This window comes from Lycium barbarum, chromosome 8, assembly GCF_019175385.1.
Source record: "Lycium barbarum isolate Lr01 chromosome 8, ASM1917538v2, whole genome shotgun sequence".
Taxonomy (NCBI): Eukaryota; Viridiplantae; Streptophyta; class Magnoliopsida; order Solanales; family Solanaceae; genus Lycium; species Lycium barbarum.
In genome coordinates this window covers 120,070,249-120,093,177 of record NC_083344.1, presented here as the reverse complement: position 1 = coordinate 120,093,177, position 22,929 = coordinate 120,070,249, and the positions used below count along the sequence as shown (strand labels likewise).

The 22,929-nt window shown below is 34.7% G+C and overlaps 1 protein-coding gene across 1 annotated transcript; it reads left to right on the top strand.

Moving 5' to 3' along the window:
• Positions 1-19,758: 19,758 nt before the first annotated feature.
• LOC132606951 (WRKY DNA-binding transcription factor 70-like) lies at positions 19,759-21,953 on the top strand. The gene is made up of 3 exons (XM_060320673.1): positions 19,759-20,120; positions 20,773-20,877; positions 21,568-21,953. Exons 1-3 carry the CDS (start codon positions 19,810-19,812, stop codon positions 21,842-21,844), a joined length of 693 nt encoding a protein of 230 aa, XP_060176656.1. The 5' UTR covers positions 19,759-19,809; the 3' UTR covers positions 21,845-21,953.
• The last annotated feature ends 976 nt before the right edge of the window (positions 21,954-22,929 follow it).

Sequence of the window (22,929 nt, the reverse complement as noted above, 5' to 3'; positions counted from 1 at the left end):
AGGTCCAATGAGGTTATGTGTGTAATAAGAGTCAGAGGGTTCGCTCGGCTCTAGGTAAGGGTCGGGTGCCCATCACACCCTAGCGAGATTAGGGTGTGACATTCTTAGGCACAATAAAAGCATTGAATGTAATAGTTCTAGTTCATCTAGTATTTCTCATTCTTGCGTTCTTGGTAAACATGTTAAGTTGCCTTTTGCTAGTTCTATTTCCGAGACTTTATTTCCGTTTGACATTATTCATAGTGATTTGTGGACTTCTCCCATTTTGAGTTCTATGGGGCATCGTTATTATGTTTTGTTCTTGGATGATTTTACTAATTTTTTGTGGACTTTCCCTTTGGCTAGAAAATCTGATGTTTACTCAAAATTCATAGATTTTAAGTCCCATATCCTTACTCAATTTGAACGTCCTATCAAAAATGTCCAATGCGATAATGGGAAGGAATATGATAATGGTCAATTCGGAAATTTTTTTGCGTCCAATGGGATGTCTTTCCGTCTTTCGTGTCCTCATACATCCTCTCAAAATGGGAAATCCGAAATAAAAATTCGTTCAATAAATAATGTCATCCGAACTCTTCTTGTTCATGCCTCCATTCCTCCATTTTTTTGGTATCATGCATTGCAAATGGCAACTTATCTCCTTAATATTTTACCAAGCAAGTTGTTGGGTCACAAATCCCCTTTAGAAGTCCTTTATCAACGGAAACCATCTTATTCTCATCTCCGGGTCTTTGGGTGTTTATGTTATCCCCTTTTTCCGTCTACTACTATTCACAAGTTGCAACCTCGGTCAACTCCATGTGTCTTTTTGGGATATCCACCAAGCCATCGTGGCTACAAATGTTTTGATTTATCCTCAAATAAAATCATTATTTGTCGTCACGTGTTATTTGATGAGACTCAATTTCCGTTTTCTAAAATCCACACTTCCACTCCCACCACGTATGACTTCCTTGATGATGGTTTTTCCCCTTACTTGATCCGTCATCTCGCCACCAGCCCCTCTCCACCGCTGCCGTGTCCCCCTCCCCCGCTGCCCAGTGGTTTTCCGCCTGGTCTGGACCAGCTGCCCACGCCACCTTCGGCTGGGCAGCAGCGTCTGCCTTCCTCTACGCTGGACCAGTCCGCACCTATGCCCAGTCAGCTTGCCAACAGCCCACAAAACTCCACCACTCCTCCTCCTGTCCAGTAGCCCCTACCCAAATGCGCATGGTCACTCGTAGTCAGCGCGGGATCTTTAAGCCCAAGCACCCATTTAATCTACATACGACAGTTACCAGGTCCCCCATACCTCATAATCTGTTGGATGCGCTACGTGACCTGAATTGGAAATTAGCCATGAATGATGAATATGATGCTCTTATTAAAAATAAGACGTGGGAGTTGGTACCCCGTCCGCCTAATGTGAATGTTATTCGGTCTATGTGGATTTTTACTTATAAAGAAAAGTCTAATGGTGATTTTGAGAGGCATAAAGCCCGTCTTGTAGGTGATGGCAAAACACAGTAGGTTGGCATTGATTGTGGTGAGACTTTCAGTCCGGTCGTAAAGCCAGCTACGATTCGCACTGTCTTAAGTCTAGCTCTCTCTAAGCATTGGCCCATTCATCAGTTGGATGTCAAAAATCCATTTCTTTATGGCGAGCTCAAGGAGACAGTATATATGCATCAGCCAATGGGTTTTCGAGACCCATCTCATCCCGATTATGTGTGCTTGTTGCGCAAGTCCTTATATGGGCTTAAACAAGCACCGAGAGCTTGGTATAAAAGATTTGCTGACTTTGTTTATTCCATTGGTTTTGTTAATAGCAGGTCCGACAACTCATTGTTCATCTACAGCAAAGGGAACGACTTGGCTTACATTTTACTATATGTGAATGATATTATTCTTACTGCTTCTTCCGATACTCTCCACTGTTCGATTATGGCCCTTCTTGGCTCAGAATTCGCAATGAAGGACCTAGGTCCTTTGAATTATTTTCTTGGCATTGCGGTGACCCGTCACAAGGGTGGTATGTTTTTTTCACAATGAAGTTATGCTACGGAGATTGTTGAGCATGCAGAAATGTCATCGTGTAAGCCTTCTTCCACTCCGGTTGACGCTAAACCGAAGGTCAGTGCCGCTTCTGGCGATCTTTGTGAAGATCCCACTCATTTCCGGAGTCTTGCAGGTGCTCTTCAGTATCTAACCTTCACCAGACCAGATATTTCTTATGTCGTGCAGCAGATTTGTCTTCATATGCATGCTCCACGAGATACACATATGCTTGATCTTAAACGGATTATTCGGTATATTCAGGGTACTCTTGATCATGGTTTGCATCTCTATCCATCTTCAGTTACTGATTTGGTTTCGTATACTGATGCTGATTGGGGGGATGTCCCGACACACGACGTTCAACGTCGGGTTATTGTGTGTTTTTGGGAGACAATTTGATATCTTGGTCATCCAAACGCCAACCTACTCTTTCCCGCTCCAGTGCGGAAGCAGAATATAGGGGGGTTGCTAATGTTGTCTCTGAATCATGCTGGATACGTAACCTACTCTTGGAGCTACATTGTCCGGTCCCTAAGGCTACTTTGGTTTATTGTGATAATGTCAGTGCCATTTACTTGTCAGGGAATCCAGTCCAACATCAGCGCACCAAGCATATTGAGATGGATATCCATTTTGTTCGTGAGAAGGTGGCGCGCGGCCACGTACGTGTCCTTCATGTTCCGTCCCGATATCAGCTCGCCGATATTTTCACTAAAGGACTGCCGCAGGTCTTATTTGAGGATTTTCGGGACAGTCTTAGCGTTCGTAAACCTCCCGTTTCGACTGCGGGGGTGTGATAAATAATGTAAATATGTAGTCATAGAATATTTTGTAAATCTTCTAATTTAGGTTAGTATATTTTGTATCCTAATAGGACATTGTAACTATGGTATATTTACCAATTCCGTCAATGAGAATAATCACGGAATTAATCTCTTTCACATACAACTTATTAGTAATATAAGTAAAAAGATTCAAGCAAATTTTTACTTAAAAAGATGACAAAATAATGAATAAAATAATTGCAATTTGAGAAATTATATAACCAATTAACATTAATAAAAACAAATTTTGAAATAAAAGAAAAATGTATGGGTCAATAATTAATTTAATGTGTAACTATACAACATGAACTTTAGTAGAATTTAAATTAAATTCTAAAGAAAATACATTTATGATGCCAGACTACACGATAATATTTTCACTAAATTGATATAAATGATAAAAGTACTTATTAACAATATATCATTGTAATTATGAAAGATGAACAGAAGCAAATATTGTATCCTGCTAACAACTTTTCTGCTATCTGTCGAAATAAATTACGCATTTGAATTATGCGCTGAACTTTCTAATTTTTATTTGTGAATGGTAAATAAGAAATTATTGATCTTCAGGAGAATAATGTATAATGACTCACGATTGTTGTATAAAATACAATTCAATCTAAGAAGCAAATATATATCTTTGCAAACCTAATAAATTTATAGCATTAAGCGATAGTAAAAAACAGATAAAATGTTAGATTCTTAGTGCTTTATAACTTAAGAAATGGATGTTCTCATAATTAAAAAATAATAAGTTATGTTACTTTATTAAATTATACTACTAAAGTTTTGGTTAGGACCAGTAGAATGTAAAAATTTCAACGGAACAAAAACTTTGAGCTGAAATAAAACCAAATAATTTTCTGTACATACTTCTTCGAACGAAAATATTATTATACTAATATTATATTTGTCGTTAGCTCATATTAGGCCTATTAGGTCCGTGCGAAACACCGGCATCAACATCTAGTATCGTTATAAACTTTACTTGATTTTTATTTTATTGAGAGTTGGAGGAAAGGGGATGGGTAGCAAAAGAAAAAATATCAGGCTTTAAGAGTAGATTCCTGGGAGTTTTGGAAAATGTGTGACGCATTTAATTCTTCTGGAATTAGATAATCCATGCACAAGAATTTGAATACATATTGGACCACAGCTTCATGACTTCTTCTTTTTCTAGTACTATCTTTGCTGATATTTAATTAGTGGCTCAAAAATCATAGGAGCTTTCGTCTCTTTTTGTGGAATGTTTTCCAGACGCCTAAAAGGGGTTATTGACCCTCTCATGCTAAGGTATAGATTCAAAATTTACACTTAATAAATTTTAAGTTTTGAGTTTATTAAAATATGAGTTTAAAACTTTAAATTTCATACTATTTCATTTTGAATATTTTCACACATATATTGATCTAAATAGAAAAAAGTTGGATATACTGAACCTACATTTACTAATGTACATCCGATGTAAAACTAATCTTTAGATGGCATTAGTAATTATAGAATAAATAAAACTATGTTAGCTAATACTCCATCTGTTTCAATTTGTTTGTCCTACTCTCCTAAGAATGTTTCTTTCTTTTTTTACAACTCTTTAATTTCAATTTTCTATATGGCATGTTTAAGACCACAAAATTAAATGACACTTTGATACATTCTACATATTTTTAGCTTAAGATCACACCAAGAATCAAAAATATATTTTACTTTATAAAATTTCGTGTCAAGTCTTAATTCTTTATTAAAATTGAATTCCAACAAATAAAATAGAAAATTCTTGAGTAGTCTACTTCCCTTTGAATGATAAATCCCTTAACTCTTAATAATTAAAGGAATATCTTGGAGCCCATAAGGGATTTACTTGTCTATATATTGTTCCATTCGATCTTTTAGGCCCCGACTTCACCTCGATGGTTAGGCCACCACGCCTTTAAAGTCTATACGCGATAGATAGACTCCTGGAACCATGACATATTTGCTTACTTGAACGTAATATCTTTCCACGAAAAGAAAGGAAATGGTTCATTCCACAAAATAAAAAGCTTTTTTTACGAGGTACAAATAGAAATTCCTCTTTATTTGATATATATATATACACACACACATACAACTTTGTGTCATTTAAATCTTTAAGATTTGATCTAAATATATGAATTAATATAATTTTCATTTTTTCTAAAATTTACTTAATCAAAGATTGATAAAAAGAATAAATATGTTTTGAGTCCAACTGACATAAACTAACAATATAACATAAGTTATGCAAACTGATTTACAAAAAGAATTAATATAATTTTGATTTATTTCTATAATAATTTACTGAATCAAAGATTGATAAAAAGAATAAATATGTTTTGAGTCCAAGTTACATAAATTAACAATATAATATTTCTATCTTTTAACTATACAGAAGAGTGAAGATTGGAACGATCAAGGGTAAAAATATAATTTCACTCAATCAATCAGGCACTTCATTTCAGTGCTTTGTTGCACATGGCACTCAATCTAGGTGATTTTTTTTCCAACACAAACTTCCAGAAGTAACACTTCTTTCATCAAAGAGATGTATTTTACTTTTATCTGAAATCTTGAAAAGCACTATACATGTGCACACCAACTATGAAAGGCAAGATATATTTCATATATTTAAAATAAAAAATTGACATGCTTTTAAAGGAGCTACTCCTAATTGTTATTTTCATTGCTTGATATAACATATTTATTTAATAAATTTAATGCAAGGCTCATTTTCATTGCTTGATATAATATAATTCTTTAATAAATCTAATGCAAAGCTGTAATTAACCGCAATAGTCTAATGACGAACATCCCTATGAAAGCCATAAGATCAAATTTCAAGGATAGTTCCTATGTCTACAAATTAGAAGTGCAATAATTCTTAATTTGCTTTTTTTTTTCCGGTTTCTTGCTAATTTATATACTTCCATACAACATAGAGTTTGATAACAAAATTTAATAAATTCATTACAAGTGACATCATTTAATACTTTTATTTGTATTTCTGTGATACTTTCTATTTAAATAAACAAATATAAATCATTTTGTGAAAATATATTTAATAGATTATTTAAACCAAACAAATCCAAAACCGCATGTGATTGAAAACACTATGGACCAAATAGGAACTTTATGGTGGACATTCCAAAACAGACCTCATGGATCATGCAGAAGATTATGAAAGCATCAAAGTACTATACATCAGCAGGTTTTGAACTGATGGATATCCACACCATGGAGCAGTTCCCATGAAAACAGCTTTCTCATAGGCTCAGAGGCACTCCAGTCGCCTCCGATGATTAATTTGTCGATCACGCTTTCTCAACACATTTAACTTTCACTTTTCATTTCTACTTGAGCAAAACTTTAGAGCTCATTCAAGAGCTTACTGCCCAAAAAAATCCATAAGATGTTCCACTCACAAGTGTACGCAGAGGCGGACCCAGGATTTTGAGTTCGGGGGGTGCTGGATCCAGGAATTTTGAGTTCGGGGGTGCTCTATTAACTATTTATATCTGTTTCCTTTATATTTTCTATACAGTTATACACTCCGTAACTAAATTTAATGGGTGCCGGAGCACCCAAAAATTCTACATAGGTCCGCCCTTGAGTGTACGTGAAAAAAAAAATATAACTCTAAATTTTCTAATGTTTTGCATATAAAATGTCGTTTAGATCACATTTGAAAGTATGACCAAAAAATATAGACTTAAATTTACATAAAAGTAAATTTAGTTGAAATTACAGTTAGACAAAAAATATGAAAATAAGTTTTGTATCTGAGAAAGCAATTCTTTAAGCAAATGTAAGGAGCATTTAACTTTTTCAGAATTTGATAAGAATTGAGGAGGGGCTTGCAACTACAGGTATTCTAAGAAAAAAATAAATGAACAAACTAATTAAGAGTTAGACTTTACATAAGAAAGATTTATATAGATCTTAAATTACAAGCATTGTTAAAAGAAAAATGAACAAACTAATTAAGAGTTAGACTTTAAATAAGAAAGATTTTAATATTTTCATATAGTTCACCTTATTTCTTACAAAAATTATTTTAATTACATAAGGGTAAGGAAAGGGGAATGGAGCAGGGGATCACAAGGTGGGGAATCGAACTCTCACCAACAAAGTGAAAGTTCATGTAGCCAATCAACTGAGCTACTCACCTTAAATTACATGCATCATGTTAAAATTTCCAATCTTGTACAGTGAATAGACTAACGAAGAATACGAGTATACGATGTTTTAATCAGAAGGGAATGACGTTTGACGACCCTAAGTAAGATTTCGAAGGCAATTAGGTTATGAAAATGTGGAAGTTGCAGATTTGCACTTTGGTCTCGTCGATGAAATACGGACCATAATGTGGTATACGGCCCGTAAACTACCCTGTCGTCTTTCAACTTCCAAAACCTCAACTTTCTGCCAAATGCTCGAATGGTTAAATACGACTTGAAATACGGACCGTATTACGGTCCGTAAACTGAGTTCGTAAATCACCATGTACTCAGCCTGCCTTTCTGGTTCTGTTATGCTTTAATACGCCCATGAAATACGGCCCGTATTTTAGAATACGGACCGTAAACTGAGTTTACGACCACTGTTGCTGTTCATTTCAAATCAGATTTTAAGTCATTAAAAAGGAGACCCAAGTTCATTAATTCATTTCATTTCCACACCACTTCTCTCTAGAAACCTCTAGAATATTCTCTACTCTTCATCCACAAGAAAACAAAGGAAATCAAAGATCAATATCAAGAATTCAAGTGAATCAAGTGTATGAAACTCATCAAAGTTCATTCAAGTTAAGAAATTTCAAGAGAAGTGAACTAGGGTTTTGGTGCAAGAAGAGTAATACCACTCAAGGCTTGTTCCTACAACATCTAAGGTAAGTTTTATGGTATTTACATGTTATTTAGGGTATGGAAGAGTTGAAACACTTGGATTATAGAAGGGTGTAAGAAATGGGTCATGAAAGTGTGAATAGTAGCATTGTTGAGTAAAGGTTTGAATTGAGCCATGATCATTGATAATTTGTGATTATAAAAATGTTATGAATGACATTTAGAACATGGAATAAGTATCCTATGTGAGAAAAATGCAACAATGAACCATGGCCACGATTATGGAGAAATTGAAGACAAATTGTGAAATACGGATATTGTAAATGAATGACGAGTGTTGTCTATCATATTGAGAATGTTGTTATGAACGTTTGAGAGTTGATATAGAATATAGGAAGAGTTGTATAAACGAAGGAAATGATGCCCAATTTTCTCTAGCTTTAGTAAGCCTGTTCTTATAATCATTAGCTAATGTCGATACGATTTCTCTTGAAGGTAGAACGTGTGCATTAAAGGAGAACAAACAAGCGATAGATTAGTAAACGACAAAGGTATGTAAGGCTTATCCCTTCCTTCAAAGGCATGAATCTTTCAAGCTTTTCATGATCCTCCTATATGATGGAGTTTATGAGTCCTTAAATATACTAAACTACATACGAGCATGCTAATGATGATGATGAGTTAAAGTATAGAGATTCGATAGTTCATGATATGATGATCCCATAACGCCGATGATGTCATTATTGCTAACACTCACCTTATGCACTATTTCCTTCAAGGTGAGGCAGAATACTCATAAATGTTCATAATATAATCGGGGGTTTACGACCTTACGTCACCCCGACATAGCCATAGTTGCCTTCAAAGCCTAATGTATGCTCCTAATGATAAATGTGAAATAATGCTAGCTTATACTATACCTATGTTATGTATGAAAATTTCAAGCTATGATAAGATTATGATATGTTCATGAGATGTGTAATAATGATGGGTTATGATTGATTATATGATGATATGATTCCACCGCGCCAGAATGGCCGGGCATGTCACCGCTAAGGCGGGCTGCATATGATTCCACCGTGCCTAGATGGCCGGGCATGTCACCGCTAAGGCGGGCTGCTATGTTTACACCGAGCCTAGAGGGCCCGGCATGATCACCACTAGTGGGCGGCATATGATGGTTACCCGGACACGGGTTAACGATGCGGATTATGATGTGATGATATATGTGATGACATACGTACCATGATTATGTAAAATATGATATATGTAAGGAATGTATTTGCCTATGACACTCATGCAGGTTATATCTTTCTCTTATGGCTCGTGATTCTTCTATTATATTTATTTCATTCTTGCCTTACATACTCAGTACAATGTTCGTACTGACGTCCGTTTTCTTTGGACGCTGTGTTCATGCCCACAGGTAGACAGGGAGGTGAGCTCGATCCAGACTCTTAGGAGCTGTCGGCTGATTGAAAGCACTCCTTTGTTCCAGAGGTGTTTATGATGATTCTTTTGTGTATATTCATGTCTATGTATTTTTGGGCATGACGGGGTCTTGTCCCGTCCGTATGTCTAGTACTCTAGTATAGGCTCGTAGATACGCAGTGTGGGTTATGTGGTCTCATGAGGTTGCTATCATGTATATGTATATATATATATATATATATATATATATATATATATATATATATATATATATATATATATATATATATATATATATATATATATATATATATATAATTTTGATAGCCTAAAGGCTTATGTATATAAAAGTATTATGTTTTAAAATGAAAGGTGATTTGTCTTATAACTTGAGTATGAAATTGATAAAGGAACGCAGAATGAGTACAATGAGTAATAGAACGAGCGGTGCTTGGTGGTTAGCCCCGGGTACCCGTCGCGGCCCCTAGCTGGGTCGTGACAATTGGGCACATAGACGAATTCAGGATTAAACTCTGTGTTCGACCTTTAAGGTTTCAGGTATATTGAATTCATTATATTTTAAAAATTATGAGTTAATATATAATTTAATATTATATTACATGTCAAAATTACTCGCTTTGGTGTTAAAAAGAGAGTCCGGAACCAAACTGCCTCCAAAAAAAATATTTTGAACCAAAATACCCCAACAAAAAAAAAAGTTACCAAAGTACCTATAGGGCAGTAAAATACTGCGCTATAGCACTAACGGAGACGGAGCCGTTAAGTGCTATAGCGCAGTATTTTACTGCGTTATACAAGATTGCTGTCTCACCTATAACGCAATAAAATATTGCGTTATAGGAGTTTCTCTCTCTCCTATAGCGCAGTATTTTACTGCGCTATATCACTCCACTAAAACCCGATCGGGTTCCACCACTGGTCCCTCCAGTGGCAAAAAAAATAAATTCAAAACGCCATTGGAAGCGAGCCAAGGTGGTCCCCACATCCAAAAAACGTCGTTTTCTATTAAATTTCATCCAGAAAGTTTAGATTCTCGGTATATTCAAGTCAAGGAGCAAGAGTTTAAGTTCAAATTTTGAGAAAAAGCGGCGTACAACTCGATTAAAATAACTCTACAAAAAAATCTTCGATTAAGGTTTTCTACTATGAACTTTTGTTATTATTTTGTTATATACATTATATTGCATGCATGTTTAACATTTAATCGTCGTTAATTTCCAAAAAAAAAATCAAATTTCATTTTTTTTTGTTTGATCGGGCTGGGCAGTGGATAAGCCACTGTTCCTTTTTTTTTTTTTTTAATTCATTATTTGTTAAATATTTATGAATTGTTAATTTGTCAAATGTTTATGAATTGTTAATTTGTTATATGTTTATGAGTTGTTAATTTGTTAATTATTTATGAATTGTTAATTCGTTATATGTTTATGAGTTGTTAATTTGTTAATTATTTATGAATTGTTAATGAATTATTATTTTGTTAATTGAGTATTTGTTAAATATTCTTTATGAATTGAAAGAAGTTGATTGGTAATGAATTATTATGTTGTTAACACTTTGTTTGGATGATTGTTATGTATTGATTTGACATTTATCGTATTGTGTTGTATTGTATAGGACCAAATCAGTGGTTACATAAAATAGGCCCTTTCGTCGTTACATAACAATAAAATTAAAGTAGCAATCAAAGCAAACATATTATTTAGACTAACAACATAATATAATACAATAGGTAACAACCATCCAAACAAGTTGTAAATGATTATGAAATGTTAATCTATATAATTTTAAAAGCGTGAATATATATGTTAAATAAAAAAAGATTATTTTAAAAAGAATAGTTAAAGTTCTTCTTTTCATAAATACATAATCTAATGAAAAAAATGTAAAGTCTGTAGGAAAATATGTGGTCGATAAATATACTCTTTCAGTTTAATTTTATCGTAGTTGTGTTGGCTATTTGGTCAACTAAAAATATATCACATATTCAAAATAGAGTTCCAAACAAATATTACTGCTGAAATTCGATTCTCAAACTAATTAACTTAATAAGTCTTTGCCATCACATAATTCAAAAGTAATTAACTTAAAAATCTTTGTCATCACATATGTGTCCTTACTATCACATATTAAATTTACTGCATATCCCATGTTAATTATTCATAAGATATAATACTACATAATTCACATATTCCCTACAAATTATTAATTAGTTAATATAATTTATCTTTCATTTCAAGAATAATGACTAATTTAGTTTGTACAGACCGGACACTTTCATGGATCCGAATGTTCTCCCTGGGCCCGATGTTCCCCCGTCGCCCAATGCTCACCCGGGGCCCGATGATCATCCGGGGGGCCCGCTGTTCACCCGGGGCCCGCTGATAGATCAGTATTGTCTTTGCAAGACAATCATATGTCAGAGTTATTATGGGCCGGTACTATAGGGATATCTACTAGGCTCTGTCCCCGTAGGCTGTAGAGAGCGTGGGCTCTTTTACGCGAGCACCCCCCACATCCTCGCGTGTTGGAGATATTGTCTCGGGGCGGCATCTACCGTTGCGTGTCCGTTGGTCGGGTACAGCATGATTGGGCGCTCATTACTACCATGGTTGAGCGGTGGAGGCCAGAGACACATACCTTCTATCTTCGCACTGGTGAGGCCACGGTTACACTTCAGGATGTGGAGGTCCTCTTTGGATTGCGGGTATATGGAGAGCCATTATACACTCTGTACGAGCCTCCCCCTGGTTAGACGTGGGTGACAGAGTTGACTAGGCTCACCTACTTCGTGCCTAATGCCGCGACCCAGATATCGGGACAGAGTCGGGTTCAGCTTAGTGCACTATGCACTTATTTGGAGGGTCTGGATCCGGTTGTGGACGGTACCCCGCAGGACGATGTTGATCGTTATGCCCGTTTATACCTACTTATTATATTCGGGGGCATCTTGTTCCCGAATTCATCAGGTGCCTTTGTCAGTTTACGTTACTTGGTTTTCTTGGAGCATCTAGACCGCTTGGGAGACTATAGCTGGGGCGGTGCTGTTTTAGCGTATCTTTACAGATGTTTGTGCCGAGCGTCTATTGGTGCTATCAGAGATGTGTGTGGGTTTTTTGCTCTTCTCCAGGTAATATTTTAAGTGTGCGTTTCTTTAATATCAACAAACCTCTTGAAAGGACGACTAAAAATTCCTATTTTCTAATATCGCTTACAGTTATGGGCGTGGGAGAGGATGCTGCCTTTTCAGCCCGTACCTAGGCATCACCTCGGGATTGACATGCCTTATGCGAGGAGGTGGACAGCGGGTTTTGATCGGGATGTGGATACGCACCATAGTATTTTTTCATTCCGGGACCAGCTTGATTACATGATGGACGATGCGGTAAAACTATTTAAATTTACATTAATAATTTAATTACACGTCTTTTCTACTTGTTGATCCCTAATTTGTATGTATATGTTATGCAGCTATTTATATGGACGCCGTACACTGCTATATTAGATGGTTTGCCCCCCTTCTGTAGTGCAGGTCAGGGGGTTTGGAGGTCGCGGTGTCCATTGATACACCTGGACATCGTAAAGGATCACATGCCCGAGCGTGTCTTACGACAGTTTGGGCATACACAGAGTATACTCCCTGATGTCCGTCATGAGCTCCGACACTACCAGTGGGACGATCGGGCTGCCATTGATGATGATTTTCTGGCTTTCATGGATGTCCAGCTCCACCGTTGGGAGAACAGGTTAGGCACTTTAGCGGTGGTCGGTCATTTAACTCCCATTGAGCATTACATGCGCTGGTATCATCATATCACACGCCGATTGATCGGCAACCCAGCTTTGCGTCCTCCTAGGGATGTAGGATACTCAGCACTCGCGGGGCAATACGAGGCATTGGTAAGTTTATCGTATTCAGATTTATTTAATTTCATTAATTGTTACGTTTTAAAAATAAACTTTTTTTTCTGTTAAACACAAATGCAGCTGGTGGCCGTACAGCGTTTACGCATCTTGGGGTTAGAGCATATGCCTTACCCTGGGCTTGCGGGGCTTGCCGCGGAGATGGTTAGGATATCCGAGGATGGTATCCGGTAGGCAGGCGAGATTAGGCGCATGGGGGAGCCTGTTCCGGAGGCTGAGTATCAGGCAGCAGCGGGTGCTCCCAGAGGAGGAGGCCGTGCTGCCGGAGGAAGCGGCGCTGCTGCTGGAGGACCTGGTGGTGGAGGACACCATCTGGTAGATGAGGCGGATGAGGCCGATCCCATTCCAGAGGGCGTTCACGATCTAGTCCATCCGCAACCGTTCCAGGCCGGTGGCAGCTCACCTAGGGACTCACCTACGTTTACGCCGGCGCTCTTACTTGCTGAGACACCCGGGTCTTCATCACAACCGAGCAAGAATGCATATATGGAGGAGCGTGATAACGTTGATTGGGCGGCGTTACGCGCTTCATTAGCTGATGAGCGGCCTGTGAGGAATTTAGAGGGAGCCCGGATACTTGACTTCGATGAGTTTTTGATCCCGGTTAGTATTTAAAATACTTATTTGTTCATTTAAATTATTTATTTTAAATATATATATATATATATATATATATATGTTACTCATTATTTAGTACTATTTTATATTTTAGGATTCGGCGCCAGCGGGTCCACCAGAGCCACCCATTCAGGCATTTTCTCATGGGCTTGCCGAGCCAGCGATGTCTTCCCATGTGACTGTCGAGCCACATGTAAGATTTTAATTAAAATTAGTTTTATTCAATATAAGGTAAATATTTAATATACATATTTGATCATTTAAAGTACTTATTATTTCATTTTTTTTTCATATTTTAGGATTCGGCGCCAGTGGGTCCACAGGAGCTGCCCATTCCGGAGCATTCTCATCAGCCTGCCGAGGCAGAGGTGTCTTCTCATGAGATTACCGATGCGCATGTAAGTTTTTTACTTAAAATTAATTTTATTCAATATAAAGTAAATATTTATTTAATTTTAATAACTTTTACTTGGACTTCGAACAGCATCTCATCCAGGAGACTACCTCATATTCACCATCACACCCATCTCAGGAGCCTACAGACCCATCTCAGGAGCCTACTTAGGCGCCCGTTGACACACAGGTTTGATTAAATAAATAACGTTAATGTATTCAATATAAGTAAGAAATGGTACTAATATAAATATACTTTTCAGGTTCATCCTTCGACGCCTGCAGTGGCGACTCTCGACGAGGAAGAGGTTGATTTTCCAGACCCAGCTCAGCCTGAGGTTCTGAGCGTGCCAGCGGGACAAGATCCCAAGAAGAAGCACGTTCTAGTTAAGGGCGCAAGGGCTAGGGGAAGAGGAGATGATCATGACCTGGAGCGCTCGGTTATTAAGAGGAAAAAGGGCGACGGAGACGATGGCGAGGGTGGTGGGGATGGTATGAGCCTTAGGCCTAGGGATAGTCTCCGACATACTACATGAGGGACCCATCCTCGATAGTGTATATACATTAGTGTTGTACAATTTATCGTAAATATTATACATTTTTTGCATATTTATAAATATTATCTTAGTCTTTATTATTGTTTATAGTTTCACATCCTAAATTGATAATAAAAAAAACGTGACACATTCGAAATAAAGTTAAGCATTAATTTAAAAATAAGATGAAACCCTAAAAGATAAATAACTTAAAGCTAATGACTACTAGTCTTCAAACAAAAAAGGACTTCGAGCACTTTTTAACTACTAAAACGACAATCCAAAGTATCACGTATTCTTGATGTGTTGAGCCTATTTTATTAATTGTACAAATATAACTAGAGTTCTATATCAAATATTGAAGTTCTGGAGTCTCAAAGCATGATTAATATACGGCTAAACTACGTAAAAAAGATAAACCACGTAAAGAGGAGTGAAAGTGTGATGTTGAAATAAATGGAAGGACTGCTATAACGCAGTATTTTACTGCGCTATAGGTGAGACAGAAATCTTGTATAGCGCAGTAAAATACTGCGTTATAGCACTTAACGGCTCCGTCTCCGTTAGTGCTATAGCGCAGTATTTTACTGCGCTATAGGTACTTTGGTAGTTTTTTTTTTGTTGGAATATTTTGGTTCAAAATATTTTTTGGGGGGCATTTTGGTTCCGGACTCTTAAAAAGAATGCATCCGCCTCTATTGGACAATAACCAGTCTGACTCAACCCCTTTAGATCCCCTAAATTCAGACTAATTTGCCCTCTATAGCAGTAGCTAGAGTCGCTACCACTCTCTAATATTACATTTTTTAATATTAGGGACCTGGATTTCTCGGAATACCTTAATTATACATACATCGTTATAAACTTTACTCAAATTTTATTTTATTGGGAGTTGGAGGAAGAGCGGACGAGTGGCAAAAGAAAAAAATATCCAAGTGAGGCTTTAAGAGTATGTTCCTGGGAGTTTTGGATTATGTGTGACGCATTTAATTCTTTTGGAATAAAATAATCTATGCACAAGAATTTGAATATATAGAGGACCACAGCTTCATGACTTTTTTTCTTTTTACAAAATCTTTGCTGATATTTAATTAGTGGCTCAAAAATCATTGGAATTTTCTTCTATTTTTGTGGAATGTTTTCCTAACGTCTAAAAGGGGTTATTGACTATACCCTCTCATGCTAGGGTATAGATTCCAAAATTTACTCTTAAGAAATTTTAAGTTTTGAGTTTATTAAAATATGAGTTTAAAACTTTAAATTTTATATTTCATTTTGAGTATTTTCACACATATATTGATCTAAATAGAAAAAAGTTGGATATACTGAACCTACATCTACTAATGTACATCCGATGTAAAACTGATCTTTAGATGTCATTAGTAACTATAGAATAAACAAAGGGAAAAGGGTAAAAAATAGCCCTCTATTTTGAAAAAAGGGTTAAAAATATCCTCCAAATTTATTTTGGGTTAAAAATACCCCTCTCATCCTTAAATTTTCAAATATACCCCTGTCTTGACGGAAATTACCCCCCAAAATATCCCGAAATTATTTTTTAAACCCGTTCTATCATTTAAACTCAATCCAACTAAATAATAACCCGTAAGATCTCCTTATTCCCCCAACATGTAGGTTTGAAGTTTAAGGAAATTGGGGGAATAATGAGATCTTATGGGTTATTATTTAGTTGGATCGGGTTTAAATGATGGAGCAGATTTAAAAAATGATTTCGGATTATTTTGGGAGATAATTTCCGTCAAGACAGGAGTATATTTGAAAACGTTAAGGATGGGAGGGGTATTTTTGATCCAAAATAAGTTTGGAGGATATTTTTAGCCTCTTTTCCAAAGTAGAGGGGGTATTTTTGACCCTTTTCACGTAGATAAAAGTATGTTAGCTAATACTCCATCTGTTTCAATTTATTTGTCCTACTTTCCTAAGAATGTCTTTTTTTTTTTCCAACTCTTTAATTTCAATTTTCTATATGGTATGTTTAAGACCACAAAATTAAATAACATTTTGGTACATTCTATCTATCTTTAGCTTAAGACCACAAAATTCAAAAATATTTTTTACTTTTTAAAATTTCATGTCAAGTCTAAATCGGACAAGCAAATTGAAACGGAGAGAGTGTTAATTTATATTCTAAGCTAATCCAAATCAGTACTAGATCTCTCTCTCTCTCATTTTTAATCACAAATTGCCACCAAAATTCTCATACTTGGTGGAAAAAAATGTATGAAGACCAAAGGTCCTAAAAGGCAAGGAACGTCACTTTTATAATTATATCAGACGTGTCTTCGAATTTTTGGTGGTCCCCAATAGCCAGGGATAAGGAAAGTGCTACACTTCAACTTGCACCTTATGCTTTACTTAACCAGTAATTAAACTATCCTTAAACGTCAGTTAAAATTTGATTAGTACCACCAGTGCCACATGGATTTGATGACTATATTAGGGTGACACCATGTGAATACGTCAGCAGCAACGTGCAATATCTGCTTAACGCTCTCCTTAGCGCGTACGAAGTCTCTACCATTTTCCCTGCAAATCCAAAATAATCCGATGTAAAAAAAAATCCGATAGTAGTTTTTTTTATTTATTTATTTTTATTTTTGTGTTTGTTTGTTTTCCATTACAAAGGGATCACTGAGGGAAAGGGGGGAAGAGGTGGTTATAATCGGACCCAACATCTATTGGCAGGGGCGGAGCTAGCTCTTTGGTCGTGAATTCTGCCGAATTCAGTAGCTTTGGTCCAAATTACATAACTCTAAAGAATTAAATCCTGAGCTCACAAGATTTAAATTCTGGCTTCGCCACTGTATTGCATAGGAGTTGGATAGTAACGTAAGCAGGAAAGAATAGTTAACAAATAAATAAATCAATATAGTAATTACTAGTGTCTTTTCTTACTCATTATTTATATACATATCTAGTAAAAAAAATATCGACTAAGCGGTATCCTATGACACGTGATTATTGGCAAGGCATATGTGCATATGGAGTGTGAGACTTCCATCAATTTCGAATTATATTAAACCTTAGTCCTTGAAGATTGTAACATATCATCACGACTTCAACTAAACATAGCACGGAATATATATATATATATATATATATATATGTGTGTGTGTTACTATTATATAAGAGAGGATGTTCAATTTTTGTAGTTCTCACGGGGCTACTATTGGTATTTCATGTTTTTGTACTGTTTGAGGTCTTGTCATGTTGAATCACTATTGTGTATAAACTATTTTTTTCTTTGACAGTAGGATAAAGAGAACAGACCATTATTAGGACACTTGTACAAATTTCTAAAATTTTCTTTGTGCCCATGGATTAGTCCTTTATTACCTCAAATATCCTAATGGGTTCTATGTAAATTAAGCAGTTTTACCCGGCTATTATTTCCTTCGTTTACTTCTAATGATTCACTATATTAAAAAAAAAAAATCTCATATTTTACTATGACCATTAATTATTTATTTCCCAAATCATTTAGCAAAACTTAAGACTATAGAACACTTAATATGAAAATTATGATAAAATACACACTCCATTTATAATCTCTTAAAGGAGTTCAAAATCTATTATGGACAAATAAAAGTTAATGAAGGGAATAATAAGGACTTCCTATATGCCACAAAAAGTAACGATATCATGGAAAAGGTAATTGAGACACCACAAAATATACCCTCCTTCTGTTTCTATTTATGTAATAGTGTTTGAATAGGCATACAATTTAAGAAAGAAAGAAATATTTTTGAATTTTGGACATTTGTGTGAGTATATATCTTTTCATTAAGGGTTAAAGGATAATTTTTAAGTTTAAGTTGTTTTTAACCATAGAAAGATGACATTCTTTTTAGGACAGACTAAAAAAGAAAGTGTGTCACATAAATTAAGACAAAGTGAGTATTAAATTGAAATTGTAGAGAAAGAAAAAATTATTAAATTCAAACAAATTTAAAAATAAGAAAACAAATTATTTTCAAGAACTTCTTGAAAAAAATTGTGTCGTTTAATTTGGAGGAATGCTAAAAGGTATTTTGCAGTACCATAATTGGTAATTATCTAACTTAAGCTTCTATATTTATTTATTAGTTAACTTCATCGATTTCATTGTATAATAATATTTGTAGCATTAAATATTTGTGACATTATTTGAACATCGTAACATCTTTTTGCAAAAAATATTGTTAGCCAATATGGGGTTAGTTCAAAAAACAATTTTTTTATACATATGATAGAGCTCAATTTGGATCATTAGAGATTATAGTCTCATAAACTTTCCGCAAAATAGAAAATGGAAAGCATTTGTACATGCTTTTGTTCGGAAATGTTTAAAAAGTCCAAAATATAAATTAAGAAAAATGTTCCCCCGTAACTTTCAAATACCTTTTTAATCTTTTAGAAACAAAGAATTAGGAGTAGAAAAAATAAAAAAATAATTACAAATAAATAATTTTTAATGTTGGTTTGGGCCCGGGCTTAGCATATATATATATATATATATATAGACTAAGTAAACTAAAAACAATCCACAAAAACTAGAAGAACTGATAGATACAATATCAAGACTGAAATATAGACTATTAGGATATATAAAATCTAGAAAACCTTCTAAGAAACAAATAACAACTCATTTTAAACCATACTAAATTAAACATATATTTATGAAATAACATCAAGTGACTAAACGAATAGCTATCAATTATTGATATTTAAATAGAGATATAGAAAGAAGAAGAGAATTAAAGAAAATAGAAAAAAAATTATATACGCGCACACACACACAAAAAAAACATTAAAAAATTAAATTTTAAACTCATATCGGTTCAATTATAAAAAGTAATATAAAAGTTAAATTCATTACATTTAAATTTCAAATTCTATCTTTTGAACTCAGTTTCAAAAAGTGACCCAATTGCAGCTAAGGTTCATGAACCAAACCATTATTGTCCATTCACGATACTTAACAACCAAACGATCTAAATCAATGCGCGTGGGTTTTGTTTTTCCACAAGCCAAGGACGAATTTTCCAAGCAACTTTCCTTTAATCTTTGCTCCTTTTGCGTATAAATAAAGCTCCCACTTCTCGTCACTTGTTTCTCAAACGATAATACCTAATAATAGAGTAATAGTCACATAGTAATATGAAGTCGCCTTTATTAAAAAACACATGGTCTGATCTGGAAAAGATAATAGGAGAGTTGAATCGCGGCCGTGAATTCACGTGCCGGCTAAGAGAAATGATAAAGAAGCCAATAGAGGATGAAGATGAGCATAATATGTTGGCTGAGGATTTGGTGGGGAAAATATTGAGTTCATTTTGTGTTACTCTATCGATACTAAGTTCTAACGAATGCAATGAAGTTTCTCAAGTTATGAAGTCAACGGAAGAGTATTCAATTGGTAGTTGCAAGTCTTCTTCATTCAAAGATCGAAGAGGACGCTACAAGAGAAGGTAATAATTGTATTATTACCATTTCATAGGTTCATCTTATATGACAATACTTAATTAAACATGATTTTTTTAAAAATAATTCAATATATTTATCAAAAGTATCTTTAAATTCGTGATGTTAAATATATTAGTAAGATCAGGGGCGTATCTAGCATGATAATAAGTTGGGGTTCAATTGAATCCCAACTTTTGACGCGGAACGTAAATTTATGTTTAAAAATTATTAAAATTGTAATAGATAGTAGTAGATATGAACCCATAACTTAAAAAATATAATAATGAGTTTAATACTTAAAATCTAAATCTTGAACCTCTAGAATTTAAATCCTGAATTTGCATCTGAGTATGATATATATATATTTGTGGTTACAATAGCATTCATATTATTAAAAGTAAAATTGGAAGTCTAAATTTGATGCTCATTTGACAGTTTTACCCTTTAACTCAACTTTGGCAATGCAAAAATGGGAAAGGCAAGATTTTAAGAGCATTAGGTATCGAAAAAATGGTTTTTTTTTTTGTTTTAACGTAGAATTACTGTCGAGTCGAGCAAGGTAATTTGATCCTGGTACTGCTGAAAGGTTAAGACGAGTAAAATTTTAAAGCTTATTCTAAGTTTCTAAAAATTGATTTGGTAAAAATCTGATTGCAGGAGAACTTTAGAGACGAGCATAAAAGAAACCTCAACTTTGGTAGATGATGGCCATGCTTGGAGAAAATATGGTCAAAAACAGATCCTCAATGCCAAATATCCCAGGTTTGACTTGACAATCTTTATTTTCTCCCAAGTACAAGTATTAAATCAAGAAATCAAGCCATTTATTAGATGGGAAGTTACGCATTTGGCCGCTCGGCGAAAAATATTTGTATTTGTTAGTCGATATACATAATCTATACATATATTATGTCTATATTATATATTTGGTGGCTATGTTTTTTTTTTCATGGACGGCTATTTATGTAGACTTCCCTTTATTAAATGCACGAGAATTCAAGTTCTATGCACTAACAATGTAAAAATTATTTTCATGATCATACCACTTGTAAGATACGTAATACTCATTTCTTTTCAATTTATGTGTCTTATTTCTATTTTTAGTCTGTTTAAAAATTGGCACTTCCAATATTTAATAGTATATATGGCATGTTTAAGCCACATGATTTAAAGGATATTTTTTGGTACGTTATCCACATCTTTCGTAATGAATACTTTACAATCACAAGATTAAAAACTCTCCACCACCTTCTTAAATTATATGCTCAATCAAACTAAGACATATGATATGAAACGAGGGACCGAAGTAATTTTTACTTGTTATCTCTACATGCCATTAATTATTAAGCTACTTATAATATAACCTGAATCCGTTACATGACACTTTCTTTATATTTTTTATTTATTTATAATTTTTGCAAATTAGTGATTGACAAATAATAAAATATGCAGGAATTATTTTAGGTGCACTCATAAATTTGATCAAGGATGCAAAGCAAACAAGCAGGTGCAAAGAGTCCAAGAAAATCCACCACTATTTCGGATCACATATTATGGTCATCACACATGCAAAACTTTTCCTAAGGTTTCACAAATGATCTGTGATTCTCCAACTGATAAAGATTCTAACTCAGTCCTACTTAACTTTAGTTCTAGCAATAATCATCGCCATTTTTTGGATATGATGGTGGAAACTGTTGATATTGTGGATTTGTCTTTTGACTTTTGAAAGATACTTACCAGATACCTTGTAGTATGTATTTTGGCTACCTTCAAGATCTGCATTTCACATATTATGTACCTTAATATTATACACTAATGTGGTTCAACTATTCTTACGGTTGTATATTGAGGTATAGAATTCACATAATTGTTTAACCCAAAGGTATACAGTGTAACGTACAAAGAATGTGTGTTGTGTAATCTTGTAAGGGAACTTTATGCAAATGTATAACCAAACAAACAATTTACACCATGTATAGCAGTATAATTACTTACATTTGGACTAGCCAACATAGCCCGTACACACCTATTCCCTGTATACCTTTTTGTTTTCCCCAAATTTTACCCTTTACAATCACCACCCTCCATTTTAGCGTCCCACCGCAGACCCACCACCATTACCATCAGTAAACCTTCTTCAACGGGCCAAGCAAAAATAATGCGAAATTATTATTATTATTATTATTATTGCTGAAAAAAGTATTTGTATTATTTTTGCTGGAAAAAAAAAAATTGGGTCGGGTTGAGTTATTTTAGTGGGTAAAAAATTATTTGAGGATAAAATAATTTTGAAGGGTTGGGATGATGCCACGTGGCAGCAGTTAGCCATAAGAGTATAATTGACCCCATAGTATAACTGCAAGAGTATAATTGACCCTAAAGTATAACGAATGATATGAATAAACTATTTTTCAAAGTTCAGGGATAATTTTGGCACTTTTCCGTATAAAATATTAGTGCAAAAGATTTTAGCATGATTTATTAAAATTTAGGTATTATAATAGCCAGCATTCAACCTCCAGCTAAATGAGATTGACAAAACTTATAGAGCAAATTTTTAATTAATTTATTATTTTCAAAAAAAAAATCAGCAAAACATAGAAATTCTAAAATTCCAATTTTGAAATATTCTTCCTCTTCTGTGATTGTAAATTCGGATATTTATGGCTAAATTACATAGAGCCAGCCATTAATACGCATAAGTATTTAGGAGCCGTTTGGACATGATTTGAAATTATAGGATGAAATCGTGAGATGAAATCATGTTCGGACATGCAATTTGGATTTCTGAAGTTGTATTTTTTCTTATAG